Source organism: Argopecten irradians, chromosome 3 (genome assembly GCF_041381155.1).
Source record: "Argopecten irradians isolate NY chromosome 3, Ai_NY, whole genome shotgun sequence".
Taxonomy (NCBI): domain Eukaryota; kingdom Metazoa; phylum Mollusca; class Bivalvia; order Pectinida; family Pectinidae; genus Argopecten; species Argopecten irradians.
In genome coordinates, this window is record NC_091136.1 from 55,512,162 (window position 1) to 55,530,109 (window position 17,948).

General features: G+C 37.3%; 1 protein-coding gene across 2 annotated transcripts in view; it reads left to right on the plus strand.

Annotated features, from left to right (window-relative positions):
• LOC138319132 (tRNA (32-2'-O)-methyltransferase regulator THADA-like) overlaps positions 1–17,948 on the plus strand; it is a 51,310-nt gene that overhangs the window by 29,891 nt on the left and 3,471 nt on the right. Inside the window, exons 25-35 of one of the 2 annotated variants that reach the window (XM_069262065.1) lie at positions 231–464; positions 768–978; positions 2,740–2,931; positions 3,293–3,516; positions 9,319–9,495; positions 12,806–12,911; positions 13,411–13,443; positions 14,489–14,610; positions 14,843–14,927; positions 15,726–15,849; positions 16,216–16,352. In XM_069262065.1, coding sequence (XP_069118166.1) covers positions 231–464; positions 768–978; positions 2,740–2,931; positions 3,293–3,516; positions 9,319–9,495; positions 12,806–12,911; positions 13,411–13,443; positions 14,489–14,610; positions 14,843–14,927; positions 15,726–15,849; positions 16,216–16,352 — 1,645 coding nt within the window. Of the gene's footprint in view, positions 1–230; positions 465–767; positions 979–2,739; positions 2,932–3,292; positions 3,517–4,073; positions 4,170–9,318; positions 9,496–12,805; positions 12,912–13,410; positions 13,444–14,488; positions 14,611–14,842; positions 14,928–15,725; positions 15,850–16,215; positions 16,353–17,948 lie in introns of those variants that run through there. The other variant, XM_069262066.1, reaches the window with a different exon arrangement.

Genomic DNA, 17,948 nt, shown 5'->3' on the forward strand with positions numbered 1-17,948 from the left:
ATAAAAGTTAGTCTGAATGTTTGATTTTCACTCTGAACTTTACCTAAAATAGCATATTTTGGGTATTAAGTATAATTGTGCTCTTGTAACACCAGCAGTAATTGTTAATTTGTTTAAACATGAATTGAGAAGGGTTTTTTTTTCCATAAAGCTTACCAACTGACCAGCTAATCCAAAAAAAACCCATTGTACCAGGCAGTTTTTCCTAAATAAGTCAAGTTTCCTTTCAGCCAAATCACAGAGTTTAAGAATCGGATCCAATTACTGTTATCAAGTCCAGTGTACTACCTACGACATTTATCAGCTAGTGCATTTGTTGCCATGGTAACTGTACAGTATATGAGAGATTCCCTGATTGACCTGCTAAAGGACATTCCAGAAAGTTTGTGTTCAAGTCATCTGTATAACAGACTTCATGGAACTCTTCTGTGTTTAGAGAAAATTCTGATTATCCGTGATATCAGGTTGGTAGATTTTGTGAACTGCTCTTACAAACAACCAGTCATAGACAATTATAGAAAAAAAATCACACACAGTAATCACTTGATGCAACCACATCAACTACATGTATGAATGATAAACCAATTTCAAATACATGTATATCAGATGTACTATAAGTTGTAATATGTCTTACTATTCGGTTTCATGGCCTATTAAACTGTAGAATACTTGCAGTTATGTAGCTGATATATATCAGCTTGAAGTTTTCCTAAGAGGAAACATGTTGAAATGCACTATATGTAATAACGGATCTCTACCATTTCCAGTGCTAGTGTGAGTGTGGAAATAATGGAGATGTTGAAGACAAGAGCATGGATAGCCAGTGACCCAGTAGTATGCCCATTCATCAAGCATACTTACTTGGCTGTACTACGTAAACTTATACATATATCTCCTGGTAGTCTGGGGTCTGCTGGCCAGGACCTGGTGATGAGGATTCAGAAGTCTGCTTCATATTACTGTCAAGGAAGGGTTAATGTGAGTATATCTCAGGAAAAATGATATACCGGTAAGGAAGTGAAGACACTCTCTTAGAAAACGCTGTGAATATATTTTATCTTACAATTTAAACTTATTAACTTGAAATCTGTACTATGATCAAACTTTATAAGTAATGTATATTGAGAAGGTCAGGACTAACAAAATACAAATTAAACAGGAGTGTTCAACTTTAATATATGAGTACACTTAAACAAGGTTTTAATATGAAAATTACTTAAGTACAGTAAAAGTACAGTAAATATATTTCTAAACATTGAGAGCATCTTTCAGTGTTGCCCAGAAGCCCTTTTGTTGTAATTTTCACCAATATTTGGTTTTGGTATACAGTCGAACTTGGTTGATATGAACTCAGATAAAACGACAACCCAGCTTAATACGAAGTACTTAGCCGGTCCCGGCCAAAGTCCCTCTTTATCTATTTTAAAAAAACTTGGAAAATTCAGAAAACTCAAAAAACTCGTTTAATACGAAGTACATGTTTGGTCCGAATGACAAAAATCCTACATAGAATGTTCATATAATACGAAATGAGATTTTTTGTGAGTAATAGATTGCCAAAAATGCCGATTTAAAAACAAATCTGGCGTAGAACGACACTTAAAAAGCCGCTTTCAACTACGTAAACATGGAGATAACTGTTAAATATTTAAAATAATTTGTTGTGATTTTATCAAATAACTATTTTGGCTAAATTTCTGCTTTATAGTTATAACTTTGTGGCCCAGTGGAACCCACCTTTATTGAAATCAATTACCGGTATATTCAATATTGAAATACTGCTTAATCCATGTTCACACAATATTCCATCATCTTTTTCCTTGGTTTATATTGAAATCTGAATAACTTTGAAAATATTCAGCATTCTCCAAGGACTTCAATATAAGCGGTTTCCACTGTACATATAGGATTTTGACATTTTCCTTTCTTACGATACGGAACTAGTACATGTGTGTATACTTAAAGTGAAGAGATTGACAGTTGACTCGAGAACTCGCTTAATTGGAACACTCTGTTAACTCAAAGTTTTTTCGTGGTCCCTTCGAGTTCGTATTAACCGAGTTTGACTGTACTATGTTTCCTGTTATACAAAATACACATCTTGGAGTGATGGGTATAGCAATTAAAGAGGGATATAGTAAAAGTCTGAAGAATGTATCGGGTAGCTATAGTATATTACTACAGTAAAACTTTCTTAAGGCGAATCTGCTTGATACAAATTTCTGCTTAATACAAAGTAAATTTAAATCCATGGTTTTGGTTCCTCTTTATTTATACTTCTTTGAGAAACATATAACGAATTTGCTTATAACATTACAAATTATCTTTTGACAGAAAGTGATTTTGTGGTCCTTTCAAGCAAATATTTGCTCTATAAAAATTTTATCCAGAATTTTGTTCTGAAACTGCTTCATGTGGTCTTGTTTTAATGTGAAACTTGGCGCAAAAAAAAAGGAATCAAATGATAGAAATACAATCATACAAGTATGCAATTAATTGTCGAAAATGGAAAATCTGCCAAAGAACACATTGTTCCCAACTTTAGAATTTATGAGTTAGCATAGTAACTACGCTGATTCAGGATGCAATCAGCCTATGACTTTAATTAACTTATAGTTTCAAAAACTCTATAGCAAATTTCTGTTATAACAAATTATTTCTTCTGGTCCCATGGGATTCGTTATAGCAAAGTTTTACTATATATATATAATATTAGTATAACATATATATGTATTTTAGTTGGGCCAGAGAGTGCTGACTGAAAGCCTGGTACAGTATTTACTAACAAGCCAGGACTGGGATACTGTGGACAAACTGTTACATAACCTGCTCCAGGGATTTGACATGGATGCTAAGCTGGCCTGTATCTCTGTACTAGAGCATGTGCTGGAGTCCAGGACATGGCAGTCCTGTCAATGGGGGTCCATCCAGGTACACATCATTTGTCATAGCCTTATTCTTCATTGCTGAGAAACCTGTAGATGATCTTATAGATTAGTTGTCAAATGTTAGTGTTGAAATGTTTATGTAGTCAAAGATTTCTACAAATAATTGAACAGTGATATTTTGTTCCTGTGAGCTGGAAGAGCTTAAAATTAATTTCTTTTTCTTTTTATAATCAGTAAAATTTCTTATTTTATACCACTGAAAAATTAATTAATCTCTGACTCGGACATCTGTTTTAAAGTACAACTTCCTGATAACAATTTTAAACAGACCCTAAAATTCATGTATCATACAAGTATTGTTTTCTACCTGACAAGAAGCCTGATTTGTGATCTTTGATCTTCAGGAGATGCTTATTGAGGTGTTACATAAAGAGACCTATCCTGTATTTCTGACCAATTGTCTGTCCTTGCTGGTCAGTATAGATAACACTCATGGCACCAGTCCTAACACCGCTGACCAGCTGTACACATACTGTCGTAACCATGGTGATGGTGGACAGGGGAATACAGATGCAGCTCTACTGGCTGTGACAGCCATCGGCATTAAAAACTGTATAGATACATCGAGGTAATTATCGATCATTAAATCATTAAAAATAAAAGAGAAGACTTCAGTCAAAACTAAGTTTTTCTCCTTATATAACTTATAAAATATCAAAGAAACACAATTTAACAAAGCATGACAATTAATTGACTCGTGTCCTATCTAGGCCTCGAACTCACGAGGCCCGGATATCAATATTTACTAAACACTGTATCATATACACTATGTGTTGTTGATCCAAAGATTTGACAATCTCCACAGTGATCATGTCAGCATATCGAACAGTCTATCACTTTGTCATAGAAACATCCTTTTTTGGGAACGTGGATGTGGCTCAGTGGTAGAAGGCGCAGCAATGTTTGGCTAGGTGATTGGGTGCTGTAGATCGAGAATTCGAGGCCCTAATTGGGCACGAGTCAATAAATTGTCAGGCTTTGTTAAATTGTGTAATTATCGATAATTAAATCATTAAAAATAAAAGAGAAGACTTAAGTCAAAACTAAGTTTTCTCCTTATATAACTTATAAAATATCAAAGAAACAAAAAGAACTAAAGGGATCTGTCTCAAATTTCATGTGCAGGTTCCCCTAGGTCGCTAGATGTGCATAATGCATTTTGGGACAGATCGGTGAACAAAATGGCTGACAGGACACCATCTTGGATTTTTGACAATTGAAGTTTGTATCAAATTTCATGTTTATCACCGCTATATTTATAAAGTAGTGAAGGGATATGTATCAAATTTCATGTTTAGGTTCCCCTAGGGGTCTTGTTGTGCATATTGCATTTTCGAACTGATCTGAGAACAAGATGGCCGACAGGCAAATGAGGGTAGCGACATGAGTCCGAGTAGAAAAAAGATTAGAACGTCGTTGTTTCTACAGGTAGAAGAGGCATTGTTCACATGGTTTAAATCTATGCGTTCAAATAATATTCCGTTGAATGGACCGATTCTACAAGGAAAGGCAAATGATCTCACCAAAAAACTTGAAATTGTGGATTTTTCAGCGACAAATTCATGGATTGAACGTTTTAAACAAAGGCATGCCATTGTTTCGCGCGTTGTGAGCGGAGAGAGCGCAGTTGTTGATGAAACTTTAGTAAATGACTGGAAAGATAAACTGCCAAACCTACTTCAGGGATATTCTCCAAAAGACATCTACAATGCTGATGAGACAGGACTATTTTACAAAATGCTTCCCAATAGATTTCTTCAAATGAAAGGTGAAAGCTGCTACGGTGGTAAAAACAGCAAAGAGCGATTAACCGTCATGGTTTGTGGAAATATGGACGGCTCAGACAAAACAAAACTTCTTGTGATAGGACAATTTGCGAATCCAAGATGTTTTATAAAATGTGAAATCTCTACCAGTTGACTATCATCACAACAGGAAAGCATGGATGACAAGTGATATTTTCACGAAATGGGTGAGAAAACTCGACCGAAAGATGACAGCCAATCAAAGGAAAATTTTGCTGTTTGTTGACATTTGTCCCGCCCATCCTCGTATTGAGAATTTGACATCGACAACCTCTAAACTGCAGCCGTGCGACCAAGGCATTATTTACAGCTTAAAATTGAAATACCGACAGAGGTTGATAGACAGGTTTCTGAAATCAATTGAAAGGAAAACCGACTGCGTGGTCAATGTTTTGACAGCGATCAACCTCCTTCATTCTGCGTGGTGTGGCGTCACTCCAATGTGTATTGCCAACTGCTTCACAAAGGCTGGCTTCCGGGAAAGTTCGGAGCTCAATACCGAAGATCCAGACGACGATGTACCACTAGGAGTTCTTATTGAGAGATGGCAGTTAGTACGACGAAACACACCTGAACTTCGTGACACGTGTATGGATGATTACGTTGCCATTGACAGCAGTGTGATAACTACAACATCCCTCACGGATGATGATATTGTCGATGATGTAAGGTCAAAGTTTAGCGAAGACAACGGAAGTATTAACTCTGATGAAAGTTAGGACGACGATAACTTTACAGAAATTGACGTACCGACCATTTCTTCAATAAAGGCTCACGTTTCAGACATGAGAACGTTCATCCATGCCGAATCAAATGTCAGTGATGATGTTTATACCGTGCCGTCAATAATCGAGAAGTTTGTCGACGGCAGAGACAATGCTAAACAATCTCTAAATACAGCATTCTTTGCGAAATAGATATCTTTGCAAAGATTGTAATTTAGACCATTGTTTAATAGTCACACATGTAAATATATTTCTTAATTATTTATTTTCGTTATTAAATCACATTATTATTGAGCATACCCATTGCGTTATGGCTTTGTATTTTAACATTATTCATCCTGTCATTTCCGTAACACTTTTCCGCTTATAACATATACATTTTCTTAGTCCCCTGGAATACGTTATAAACGGATTTTACTGTATGTAGGTTCCTCTAGGTCTCTTGTTGTGCATATTGCATTTTGGGACCGCTCTGTGTACAAAATGGCCGACAGACGCCATCTTGGGTTTTAACAATTGAAGTTTTGTAATTACCACTATTTATCAGAATTGACTGAAAGGATCTGTCTCTAATTTCATGTGCAGGTTCCCCTAGGTCCCTAGTTGTGCATATTGCATTATCAGACCGATCGGTGAAAAAGATGGCCGACAGCCCGCCATCTTGGATTTCGATAATTAAAGTTTGTTATTACTGAAGAGTTCTGGCCATCTTGGATTTTGATAGTAAAAGTTTGAGTTTGTTACTGCTATTTCTCAGAAAGTACTAAAGGGATCCTCAAATTTCAGATTTAGGTTCCCTTAGGGCCCTAGATGTGCATATTGCATTTTGGGACCAATCAGTCAACAAGATGGCCGCCAGGGTGTTTTCTTGGATTTTGATAGTTAAAGTTTGAGTTTGTTACTGCTATTTCACAGAAAGTACGGAAGGGATCTGTCTCAAATTTCATGTGCAGGTTCCCCTAGGGGTCTAGTTGTGCATATTGCATTTTTGGACCGATCCTTCAACAAGATGACGACAGGTAGCCATCTTGGATTTTGATAATTGAAGTTTATAACTGTTATATATCTCAGAAAGAGTTGAAAGGATCTTTCTCAAATTTTATATGTAGTTTGTAATAAAAGTTTAAAAAGCAGATAAAAGATCCCTCTTTCCATTGTCAGACGTGGATCATTCTTTGGTGGGCGCCAAGATTCCTTTGGGACCTCTTGTTTTGTGTTTTGTAGACTTCCCTCTCCAGACTTTCTGTGTTGGTGATGTGACTTGCATATTTTGTGTTTTGTAGACTTCCCTCTCCAGACTTCCTGTGTCTGTGGTGTGACTTGTATATTTTGTGTTTTGTACACTCCCCTCTCCAGAATTTCTGTGTCTGTGGTGTGACTGATATATTTTGTGTTTTGTAGACTCCCTTCTCCAGACTTCCTGTGTCTGTTGTGTGACTGATATATTTTGTGTTTTGTAGACTCCTCTCTCCAGACTTCCTGTGTCTGTTGTGTGACTGATATATTTTGTGTTTTGTAGACTCCCCTCTACAGACTTCCTGTGTCTGTGGTGTGACTGATATATTTTGTGTTTTGTAGACTCCCCTCTCCAGACTTCCTGTGTCTGTGGTGTGACTGATATATTTTGTGTTTTGTAGACACCCCTCTCAAGACTTCCTGTGTCTGTGGTGTGACTGATACATTTTGTGTTTTGTAGACTCCCCTCTCCAGACTTTCTGTGTTGGTGATGTGACTTGCATATTTTGTGTTTTGTAGACTCCTCTCTCCAGACTTTCTGTGTTGGTGATGTGACTTGCATATTTCGTGTTTTGTAGACTCCCCTCTTCAGACTTCCTGTGTCTGTGTTGTGACTGATATATCTTGTGTTTTGTAGACTCCCCTCTCCAGACTTCCTGTGTCTGTGGTGTGACTGATATATTTTGTGTTTTGTAGACTCCCCTCTCCAGACTTCCTGTGTCTGTGGTGTGACTGATATATTTTGTGTTTTGTAGACTCCCCTCTCCAGACTTCCTGTGTCTGTGGTGTGACTGATATATTTTATGTTTTGTAGACTCCCTTCTCCAGACTTCCTGTGTCTGTGGTGTGACTGATATATTTTGTGTTTTGTAGACTCCTCTCTCCAGACTTCCTGTGTCTGTTGTGTGACTGATATATTTTGTTTTTTGTAGACTCCCTTCTCCAGACTTCCTGTGTCTGTGGTGTGACTGATATATTTTGTGTTTTATAGACTCCTCTCTCCAGACTTCCTGTGTCTGTTGTGTGACTGATATATTTTGTTTTTTGTAGACTCCCCCCTACAGACTTCCTGTGTCTGTGGTGTGACTGATGTGTCTGTGGTGTGACTGATATATTTTGTGTTTTGTAGACTCCCCTCTCCAGACTTCCTGTGTCTGTGGTGTGACTGATATATCTTGTGTTTTGTAGACACCCCTCTCCAGACTTCCTGTGGTCTGTGGTGTGACTGATATATTTTGTGTTTTGTAGACTCCCCTCTCCAGACTTCCTGTGTCTGTGGTGTGACTGATATATCTTGTGTTTTGTAGACTCCCCTCTCCAGACTTCCTGTGTCTGTGGTGTAACTGATATATTTTGTGTTTTGTAGACTCCCCTCGCCAGACTTTCTGTGTTGGTGATGTGACTTGCATATTTTGTGTTTTGTAGACTCCCCTCTCCAGACTTCCTGTGTCTGTGGTGTGACTGATATATCTTGTGTTTTGTAGAATCCCCCCTCCAGACTTTCTGTGTTGGTGATGTGACTTGCATATTTTGTGTTTTGTAGACTCCCCTCTCCAGACTTCCTGTGTCTGTGGTGTGACTGATATATCTTGTGTTTTGTAGACTCCCCTCTCCAGACTTCCTGTGTCTGTGGTGTAACTGATATATATTGTGTTTTGTAGACTCCCCTCTCCAGACTTTCTGTGTTGGTGATGTGACTTGCATATTTTGTGTTTTGTAGACTCCCCTCTCCAGACTTCCTGTGTCTGTGGTGTGACTGATATATCTTGTGTTTTGTAGACTCCCCTCTCCAGACTTTCTGTGTTGGTGATGTGACTTGCATATTTTGTGTTTTGTAGACTCCCCTCTCCAGACTTCCTGTGTCTGTGGTGTGACTGATATATTTTGTGTTTTGTAGACTCCCCTCTCCAGACTTCCTGTGTCTGTGGTGTGACTGATATATCTTGTGTTTTGTAGACTCCCCTCTCCAGACTTCCTGTGTCTGTGGTGTGACTGATATATCTTGTGTTTTGTAGACTCCCCTCTCCAGACTTCCTGTGTCTGTGGTGTAACTGATATATTTTGTGTTTTGTAGACTCCCCTCTCCAGACTTTCTGTGTTGGTGATGTGACTTGCATATTTTGTGTTTTGTAGACTCCCCTCTCCAGACTTCCTGTGTCTGTGGTGTGACTGATATATCTTGTGTTTTGTAGACTCCCCTCTCCAGACTTCCTGTGTCTGTGGTGTGACTGATATATCTTGTGTTTTGTAGACTCCCCTCTCCAGACTTTCTGTGTTGGTGATGTGACTTGCATATTTTGTGTTTTGTAGACTCCCCTCTCCAGACTTCCTGTGTCTGTGTGTGACTGATATATTTTGTGTTTTGTAGACTCCCCTCTCCAGACTTTCTGTGTTGGTGATGTGACTTGCATATTTTGTGTTTTGTAGACTCCCCTCTCCAGACTTCCTGTGTCTGTGGTGTGACTGATATATCTTGTGTTTTGTAGACTCCCCTCTCCAGACTTCCTGTGTCTGTGGTGTGACTGATATATTTTGTGTTTTGTAGACTCCCCTCTCCAGACTTCCTGTGTCTGTGGTGTGACTGATATATTTTGTGTTTTGTAGACTCCCCTCTCCAGACTTCCTGTGTCAGTGGTGTGAGCGTGTGCTGAAGGCTAGTAGAATGGCTGGGGATGAACATTTCAGACTGGCTGCAGCACAAGCAATGGTAATCACTGGGCAGGCCATTATGACATCATCCTGGTCGCCTGAGGATGTATCTCACCAGAATTGTGTTGTCAAGTATGTATACTCATTTTTTTAAAGATTTTTAGGTCACCTGAGACGAAGTCTCAAGTGACCTAATCTAATCGCCTTTTGTCCGTCATCGTACGTCGTCAGTCGTATGGCGATAAACAATTTTCTTTTTCGACTTCTTCTCCAAAACTACTGAACCAAATTTGTTGAAATTTTGCAGAAACCTTCCATAGCCAAAGGTCAACCAAAATTGTGAATTATATGGTCCCAGCTCCCCAGTAGCCTGAGGGGTGGAGCCAAAAGGGGTCAAATAGGCTAAAACTTAAAAATCTTCTTCTGAAATCCCAGAAATGGCAGAATCAAATACGCTTCATAGATTGAAAGGTCTCAAGGCCCTCTACAAAAATTGTGAATTATATGACCCTGGGGTCTCTGGCCCCGATTTCTCGAAACAAAAGTGCAGACTTAAGTCAGTTTTTCTCCTTTATATAATATAACTTATGTAAAATATTTTGACTTAAGTCAGTTTTTGACTTAAGTTTGTTTCGAGAAATCAGGGCCAGGTTTCCCCCTGGGGAGGGGGTTAATTATAAGTTTACTATAGTTTATATAGTGAAAACACATTTTGGAGCATTATTTGGTCATTTATAATAGAAAATTAGTCAAATGTTGTCAGAATTATCCCTATGAAATGGTCATTGAATCCTATTATCAAATTTTCCATGACTGACTCCCAGGGGCCTTAGGGGCGGGGCAAAAAGGGGTCAAATAGGCTAAAACTTCAAAAATCTTCTTCTTAAATTCTGGAACTGGTAGAATTAAATACTCTTCATAGATGGAGAGGTCATAAGGTCCTTTACAAAAATTGTGAATTATATGACCCTAGGGTTTCATGTTTCCCCCTGGGGAGGGGGTCAAGTTTACTATAGTTTATTTAGGAAAAACACATTTATGAATGTTATTTGCTTATTTTTCATAGGAAATTAGTCAATCTGGGTTAGAATTTTTAGAGTGAGATAGCATTTTATCGTCATATCCATATTGGTCCTGGCCGCCCCCCAGGGGCGTTCGGGGTGGGGCCGAAAGGGGTCAAATAGGCTAAAACTTCAAATTCTTCTTCTGAATTCACAGATTTGATGGAACCAGATACTCTTCATAGATTGGAAGGTCATAAGGCCCTTTAGGAAAATTGTGAATTCCATGGCCCTGGGATCTCAGACTTTACCCTGGGGAGGGGGTCAAATTTACTATAATTTATATAGGAAAAACACATTTTTAAACATTATTTGCTTAGTTTTAATAGGAAATGAGTCAAACTGGGTTAGAATTATTAGCCTGAAATAGCATTTTAACACCATATCCATATTGGTCCTGGCTGACCCCAGGGGACCAGAGGGGCGGGGCCAAAATGGGTCAAAATGGCTAAAATTTCAAAAATCTTCTTCTGAATTCACAGGTTTGATGGAACAAAATTATCTTCATAGATTAAAAAGTGAAATTTATAAAATCACTAACACTGACTGACTTCTAGTTTGGTTTTGTTGTTTAACGTTGGCAAAGCAAATTGGAATTTTAAGCAAAATGTTTGGTAACATAATACACTAACTATCAAAATGAAACAATAAATAAAAATTCTAGTGCTAGGTTTACACTATGTTCCCGGCGGCCACGGCAGCCCCGTTTCAGACCACCGTGGACAAAACGTGGTGACCGCGAGACAACGTGAGACATCGCAGAAGGACGTGATAGACAAACGTGAGCGGTCGTGATTACCGTGGATGCCGTGCCAGATTTTTAAACTGTCAAAAAATTTGCCGCGGCAGTCACAGTACAGATGGTGAACGCCACAGGACGTAATAAAATGGCATTGACGTAACAAAACGTTACAGCGCGTACGAGGCCGTAACAAAACTTCCAGACGGTCCGTGGTGGAACGGGCAGCAAGCACGTTCCCGGGAATCTCACGGTGATTTCAAGTTTTGTGACGTTCTGTTGCGTTTTTTCACGTTTTGCCAAGGTTGACGCAGATTGACTGCACGTTTTGTGCCGGTTTGTCAAGGTTTGTCAAGGTTTTGACGGCAAGCCAAGGTGGATGATAGCCGTTTTGATGCGTTCTGTCAAGGCACATCACGGCTTGTAGCGGTGGAAAGCCAGACGTAATACGGCGTGTTACGTCCTATTACGGTCTTACGTTGCAAGCATTTTATGATAGAGTATCATTGCCTTGCCTGGTGCATTTTGCTACTTTTTGGAATTATTTGTTTTAATAGATAGAAATAGTCATTATCAAACACATTTAAACCATCAAATTATACGAAACCTATTATTGTAAAAGGCAGATTAAGTGATAACAATTACAGAAAAAAAATGCGTAGAAACACTTGGCTATAATAATTATATATTTCTTTTAACACATTTTGTAACTAAACGTGTTTGAAATGACATTTTCGGCAATAAATATTGTTTCATTTGCTCCAAAAAAGCCCGTAATCAAGCTTTCATCCTTAGTAAGCCTTGGCGGACCGTGAAAAACGTATCGGAGCTTGATCAAAACGTGTAAAACGTAGCAGACCTCATCAGATCGTAACAGGACTAGAGAGAACGTAGTGTTATCCTTGATAGACCGTGCTAAAGCCGTAGTGTACCTTTAACCTCCGGGAACAGCACTTTCCCCTGTATCCACGGTCCACCACGTAATCCGTAAAAGACCGTGGCAAAACTTCACAAGACCTAGCTCAACTTGAATACAGAGACAAAAATAGACAAAATTCCATGGCGCACCACGTTTCGGGAAAATGGGGCTACCGTGGTCGCCGGGAACAAAGTGTAAACCTAGCATAATACGAAGGTTCAACTTTAAAGTTTATTCTGATTTGTATATACGTTTTACAGATTTGAATCAACTTTGCAATGCTCTTTCTGTAGCAGCACTCATGCAGGTGACCGTCAAGGCCTCTTGGCCCTCTTGTTTATTATGTAATTGTCAGTTTTGAAGGTTAAATGAATAAAACAGCATAAGATATGTTATGCTGCTTTATTTTGTATTTATTGTTTTCATCAAACAGACCTATTTGGTTTTGAGTACAGGTATATCATGTTAAGAACGATAAAACAATACCTAAAAAATTCAAAAGGGAAGAAAACTGCAAGTTGTGAAAACCTCAAGGTTTCAGATAAGTTGTAAGTTAATGCTGATTTAGAATTTAAAGTACTCTAAACATGCACTTTTCATACTAGAAATGCTGCACTGAAATATGATTATGCTGGTTATTGAACTCATTCATCATATCACTAACCTATTCAAGATTTCTATTGCTCTAGATTGCGCCAAAAGTATGATTTCTTTTCTATGCAGACTTTTCCAGGCTATGTCTAACCTTGTCCAGGATGACGACACTGAGATACGAGTCATGGCCATGAAATTGATACCACACCTTTGTTATAATGGGAGAAAAATACAGGTAAGTTTATAATTAACGGGTAGGTGTTCTATTTCTGCAGACAATTATGTACAGTAATCACAAATATACAGGATAATATGCATCATATAATGATTTTGAGGTCACTGAGGCTAAATCTGTGGACCTACTCTAGCTGCCTTCTTTTATTATTTTGATATAAGTTTGCAATAAATAAATTTGTTACCAATGCCTTGGAGGCTTTAGTGATGGGACCAAATGTATTGACTGATATTTCAAAAAAAGTTCCTTATTAGACCCAGATCCAGTAGAATTTAATGCTTTTCGAACATAAAAAGTTTGGTCACGTCTTTGGTATGATTTATTTGAGTACTTTTAAGGAAACAATTTGAAGAAATATTAATGGAAGATCTAAAGATAATCAAAGTCATTTACATACTACATGTAAACATAGAGTATTGTGTATAGTTAAATAATATTCATGTGCATAACATATTTTCAGTACTGTCGGTAATGCCCATTGTTCATACTTTCTTTACAGTACAACTCTCTCCAATGTAACACAGGGTATCAGGTAAGCTTTTATTACTTCTGTTAATTTTCGGGGGTTTTTTTTGCACAATTATTTACACTATTCAAATCAACAATGGTCTTCAGAAAGAACTGAAAGAATTTTTCTCAAACTTCATATATAAGTTCCCCATTTTTCCTTGTTATACATATTGCAACATATTATCCCCCGCTTTCTCCGAAACGGGGGGTATTAATTTTGGTTTGTCCGTCTGTCTGTCTGTCTGTCTGTAACACTTTGTTACCGTGCAATTCTTCAAACTTGGTGACAAGGTTAAATGCCTTAAGGGCTCGGCCAAGTTCGATCGCAACTGTCGATGGACCTTATTCAGCAGAGTTATGGCCTTTTGAATTACTAAAAACGTCATTTTCTGCCATTTCCCTACAAATGTAAACCAATTTTCTTCAAACTTAGTAACAAGGTAAATGCCTTAAAGACTCGGCCAAGTTCGATCACGACTTTCAACGGACCTTATTAAGCGGAGTTATGGCCCTTTGCTTAAATACCTACAATAACATTAATAAATATTAACTGATTTTCTTCAAACTTGGTAACAAGGTTGAATGCCTAAAGTGCCTGGCCAGGTTTGATCAACTCTTTCAGCGGATGTTATTTATCAGAGTTATGGCTCTTTAATTTACTACAAATGTCATATTTCTGCAGTTTCTGTGTAATAACTAACAAATGTTAAAACTAATATTGTTAAATCTTGGTAACAATCATTCGAACCACCTGGCCAACAGGCACTAATATTGCATTTGACAATGAAATTTTGTTAATACTATTTCTGCAAAAAATACTTTTTCGGTAAATGTATCATTTTCGGGATCTCCAGTTGGTAATGTTTCAAAGGAAGAGGGGGAAAGCAGAGGTAAGAGCAATCTTTGATCTGATGTCTGGCAGAGGATCTTTTTCAATTATATTGGTAAATCTAAAATATACAAAATGCTGACCACATGCTTTACCATTTAATATTTGTTTTGTTTTGGTGTGATTTGTGGTTATATCTTTGTTGTTCACAATCTAATCAGAGTGGTCTCCCCTTCAGCTGCTGTTTGAATTCCTACACACATCCTATTGGTGGTCTGAGGCTGTGGTGTCCACTCTCGTCCAGCTTTTGTACAGACCGAAAGATGTCCGTACCTGTATCACAAACAAAATGACTACCTGGTGAGTCTAGCATTTCTGTTCAGAAGTTAGTACCATAAACCAAATTTAGATATTATAAATAAAATGACAACACAGTCAAATGGTTTTAAACACATCACATTAAGGCAGTGATATTACTGGCAGGATGAACCATTGTTATAAATCATGCTTACCTTAGGGAAGGTACACTGTCCACTTAAGGTTACTGTGACTTTGTCAGTTAAACACTGGTTAAAACTTTGCATTGTTTCAGTAACCAACAGCTGTTTGAGCAGGAAGATGATAGTTTCTGTATAGAAAGTTTATTCAGCAGACTTCATATTTACAAGTCTCTAAAGGTATGCTATCCTAAAGTTGAAGATCTCCTTATCATATCTGAATATATTACTTACTGCAACACTACAGCAGTTAAGTATTATAATAACTTACTATAATAGTTTATTGTGAGAATGTTTAACAATGACTTACTGTTACAGTTTATTGTAAGAAATTTGAACAATGATTTATTGTTACAATTAATTGTGAGAACACTGACTTACTGTTACAGTTTATTGTGAGAATATTTAACAATGACCTATCACAGTTTATAGTGAGAATGTTTAACAATGACTTACTGTTACAGTTTATTGTGAGAATGTTTAATAATGACTTACTGTTACAGTTTATTGTGAGAATGTTTAACAATGACTTACTTTACAGTTTATTGTGAGAATGTTTAACAATGTACTTACTGTTACTGTTACATTTATTGTGAGAATGTTTAATAATGACTTACTGTTACATTTATTGTGAGAATGTTTAACAAGACTTACTGTTACATTATTTTGTGAGAATGTTTAATAATGACTTACTGTTACAGTTTATTGTGAGAATGTTTAAAAAACTGACTTACTGTTACAATTTATTTGTGAGAATGTTTAAAATGACTTACTGTTACAGTTTATTGTGAGAATGTTTAACACAATGACTTACTGTTACAGTTTATTGTGAGAATGTTTAACAATGACTTACTGTTACAGTTTATTGTGAGAATGTTTAACAATGACTTACTGTTACAGTTTATTGTGAGAATGTTTAACAGAGACTTACTATTACAATTTATTGTGAGAATGTTTAACATTGACTTACTGTTACAGTTTATAGTGAGTCTGTGTGGAGACCGACAGTCCTATGCCAGTATAGAGTGCTTAAGGAAGCCAGGAAAATGCCTTCATGATGATCTGGCATTTGTAACAGACTTCATCAGTAAACATGTACAAGGTAGGCATGTGTTGGTTTTGTTTATTCACAGTGGTTTATGATATGATGCAGTAATGTTTTAACATTTTATGCTCCCTAACAAAAAAAACTTGAAATCATAGACTTTGTACGTCCAAGATCATATGTTTAATCTGTGCTCCAGCAGTCTGACACTATGGTACTATGATTGTTATTTTATCAAAATTGAAATGTTCAACCTTTCATTATAATAATCAACTAAATATTTCATTATTGTTATTGGAGGGCCTGTCACCACAGTCATTCATTGTCTACATCCAGCATCACAACAAAGTGACACTATACACATTTTACCTGATTGTTCCCGTTTTTGTCATAATATCTATGTATGTGCTGTTGATATTATAGGTAGACCGGTGTACAGTCTGGGTATGGATACCACCATACTGTCAGCCATCACCAGCTGTTTGTTATTTGGGTTGGTGCTGGTCGAGGCCAAAATGATATCTGAGGAATCACATCAACAAATACAAGCTATCCTATCTGTAAGTGGGATTAACAACAAATGATTACTACATTTACCAAATCTTAAATACATGCTGTAATAATAATTTCCTGTATATATGTAGTCTTACTTGCTTTTAACAACATCTGTTTCTGTAATCTTACCTGTGTGTAACAACACCTGTATCTGTAATCTTACCTGTGTGTAACAACACCTGTATCTGTAATCTTACCTGTGTGTAACAACACCTGTATCTGTAATCTTACCTGTCTGTAACAACACCTGTATCTGTAATCTTACCTGTGTGTAACAACACCTGTATCTGTAATCTTACCTGTCTGTAACAACACCTTTATTAGTAATCTTACCTGTCTGTAAATACAACTGTATCTGTAGTCTTACCTGTGTGTAACAACACCTTTATTAGTAATCTTACCTGTCTGTAAATACACCTGTATCTGTAGTCTTACCTGTCTGAATTAACACCTTAATAACACCTGTATCTGTAGTCTTACCTGTCTGTAACAACACCTGTATCTGTAATCTTACCTGTGTTAACAACACCTGTATCTGTAATCTTACCTGTCTGTAACAACACCTGTATCTGTAATCTTACCTGTGTGTAACAACACCTGTATCTGTAATCTTACCTGTGTGTAACAACACCTGTATCTGTAATCTTACCTGTCTGTAACAACACCTGTATCTGTAATCTTACCTGTCTGTAATAACACCTGTATCTGTTATCTTACCTGTCTGTAACAACACCTGTATCTGTAATCTTACCTGTCTGTTACAACACCTGTATCTGTAATCTTACCTGTCTGTAACAACACCTGTATCTGTAATCTTACCTGTGTGTAACAACACCTGTATCTGTAATCTTACCTGTCTGTAACAACACCTGTATCTGTAATCTTACCTGTGTGTAACAACACCTGTATCTGTAATCTTACCTGTCTGTAACAACACCTGTATCTGTAGTCTTACCTGTGTGTAACAACACCTGTATCTGTAATCTTACCTGTCTGTACAACAACACCTGTATCTGTAGTCTTACCTGTGTGTAACAACACCTGTATCTCTAATCTTACCTGTCTGTAACAACACCTGTATCTGTAGTCTTACTTGTGTGTAACAACACCTGTATCTGTAATCTTACCTGTCTGCAACAACACTTGTATCTGTAATCTTACCTGTGTGTAACAACACCTGTATCTGTAATCTTACCTGTCTGTAACAACACCTGTATCTGTAATCTTACCTGTGTGTAACAACACCTGTATCTGTAATCTTACCTGTGTGTAACAACACCTGTATCTGTAATCTTACCTGTCTGTTACAACACCTGTATCTGTAATCTTACCTGTCTGTAACAACACCTGTATCTGTAATCTTACTGTCTGTTAACAACACCTGTATCTGTCATCTTACCTGTCTGTAACAACACCTGTATCTGTAATCTTACCTTTGTGTAACAACACCTGTATCTGTAATCTTACCTGTCTGTAATAACACCTGTATCTGTTATCTTACCTGTCTGTAACAACACCTGTATCTGTAATCTTACCTGTCTGTTACAACACCTGTATCTGTAATCTTACCTGTCTGTAACAACACCTGTATCTGTAGTCTT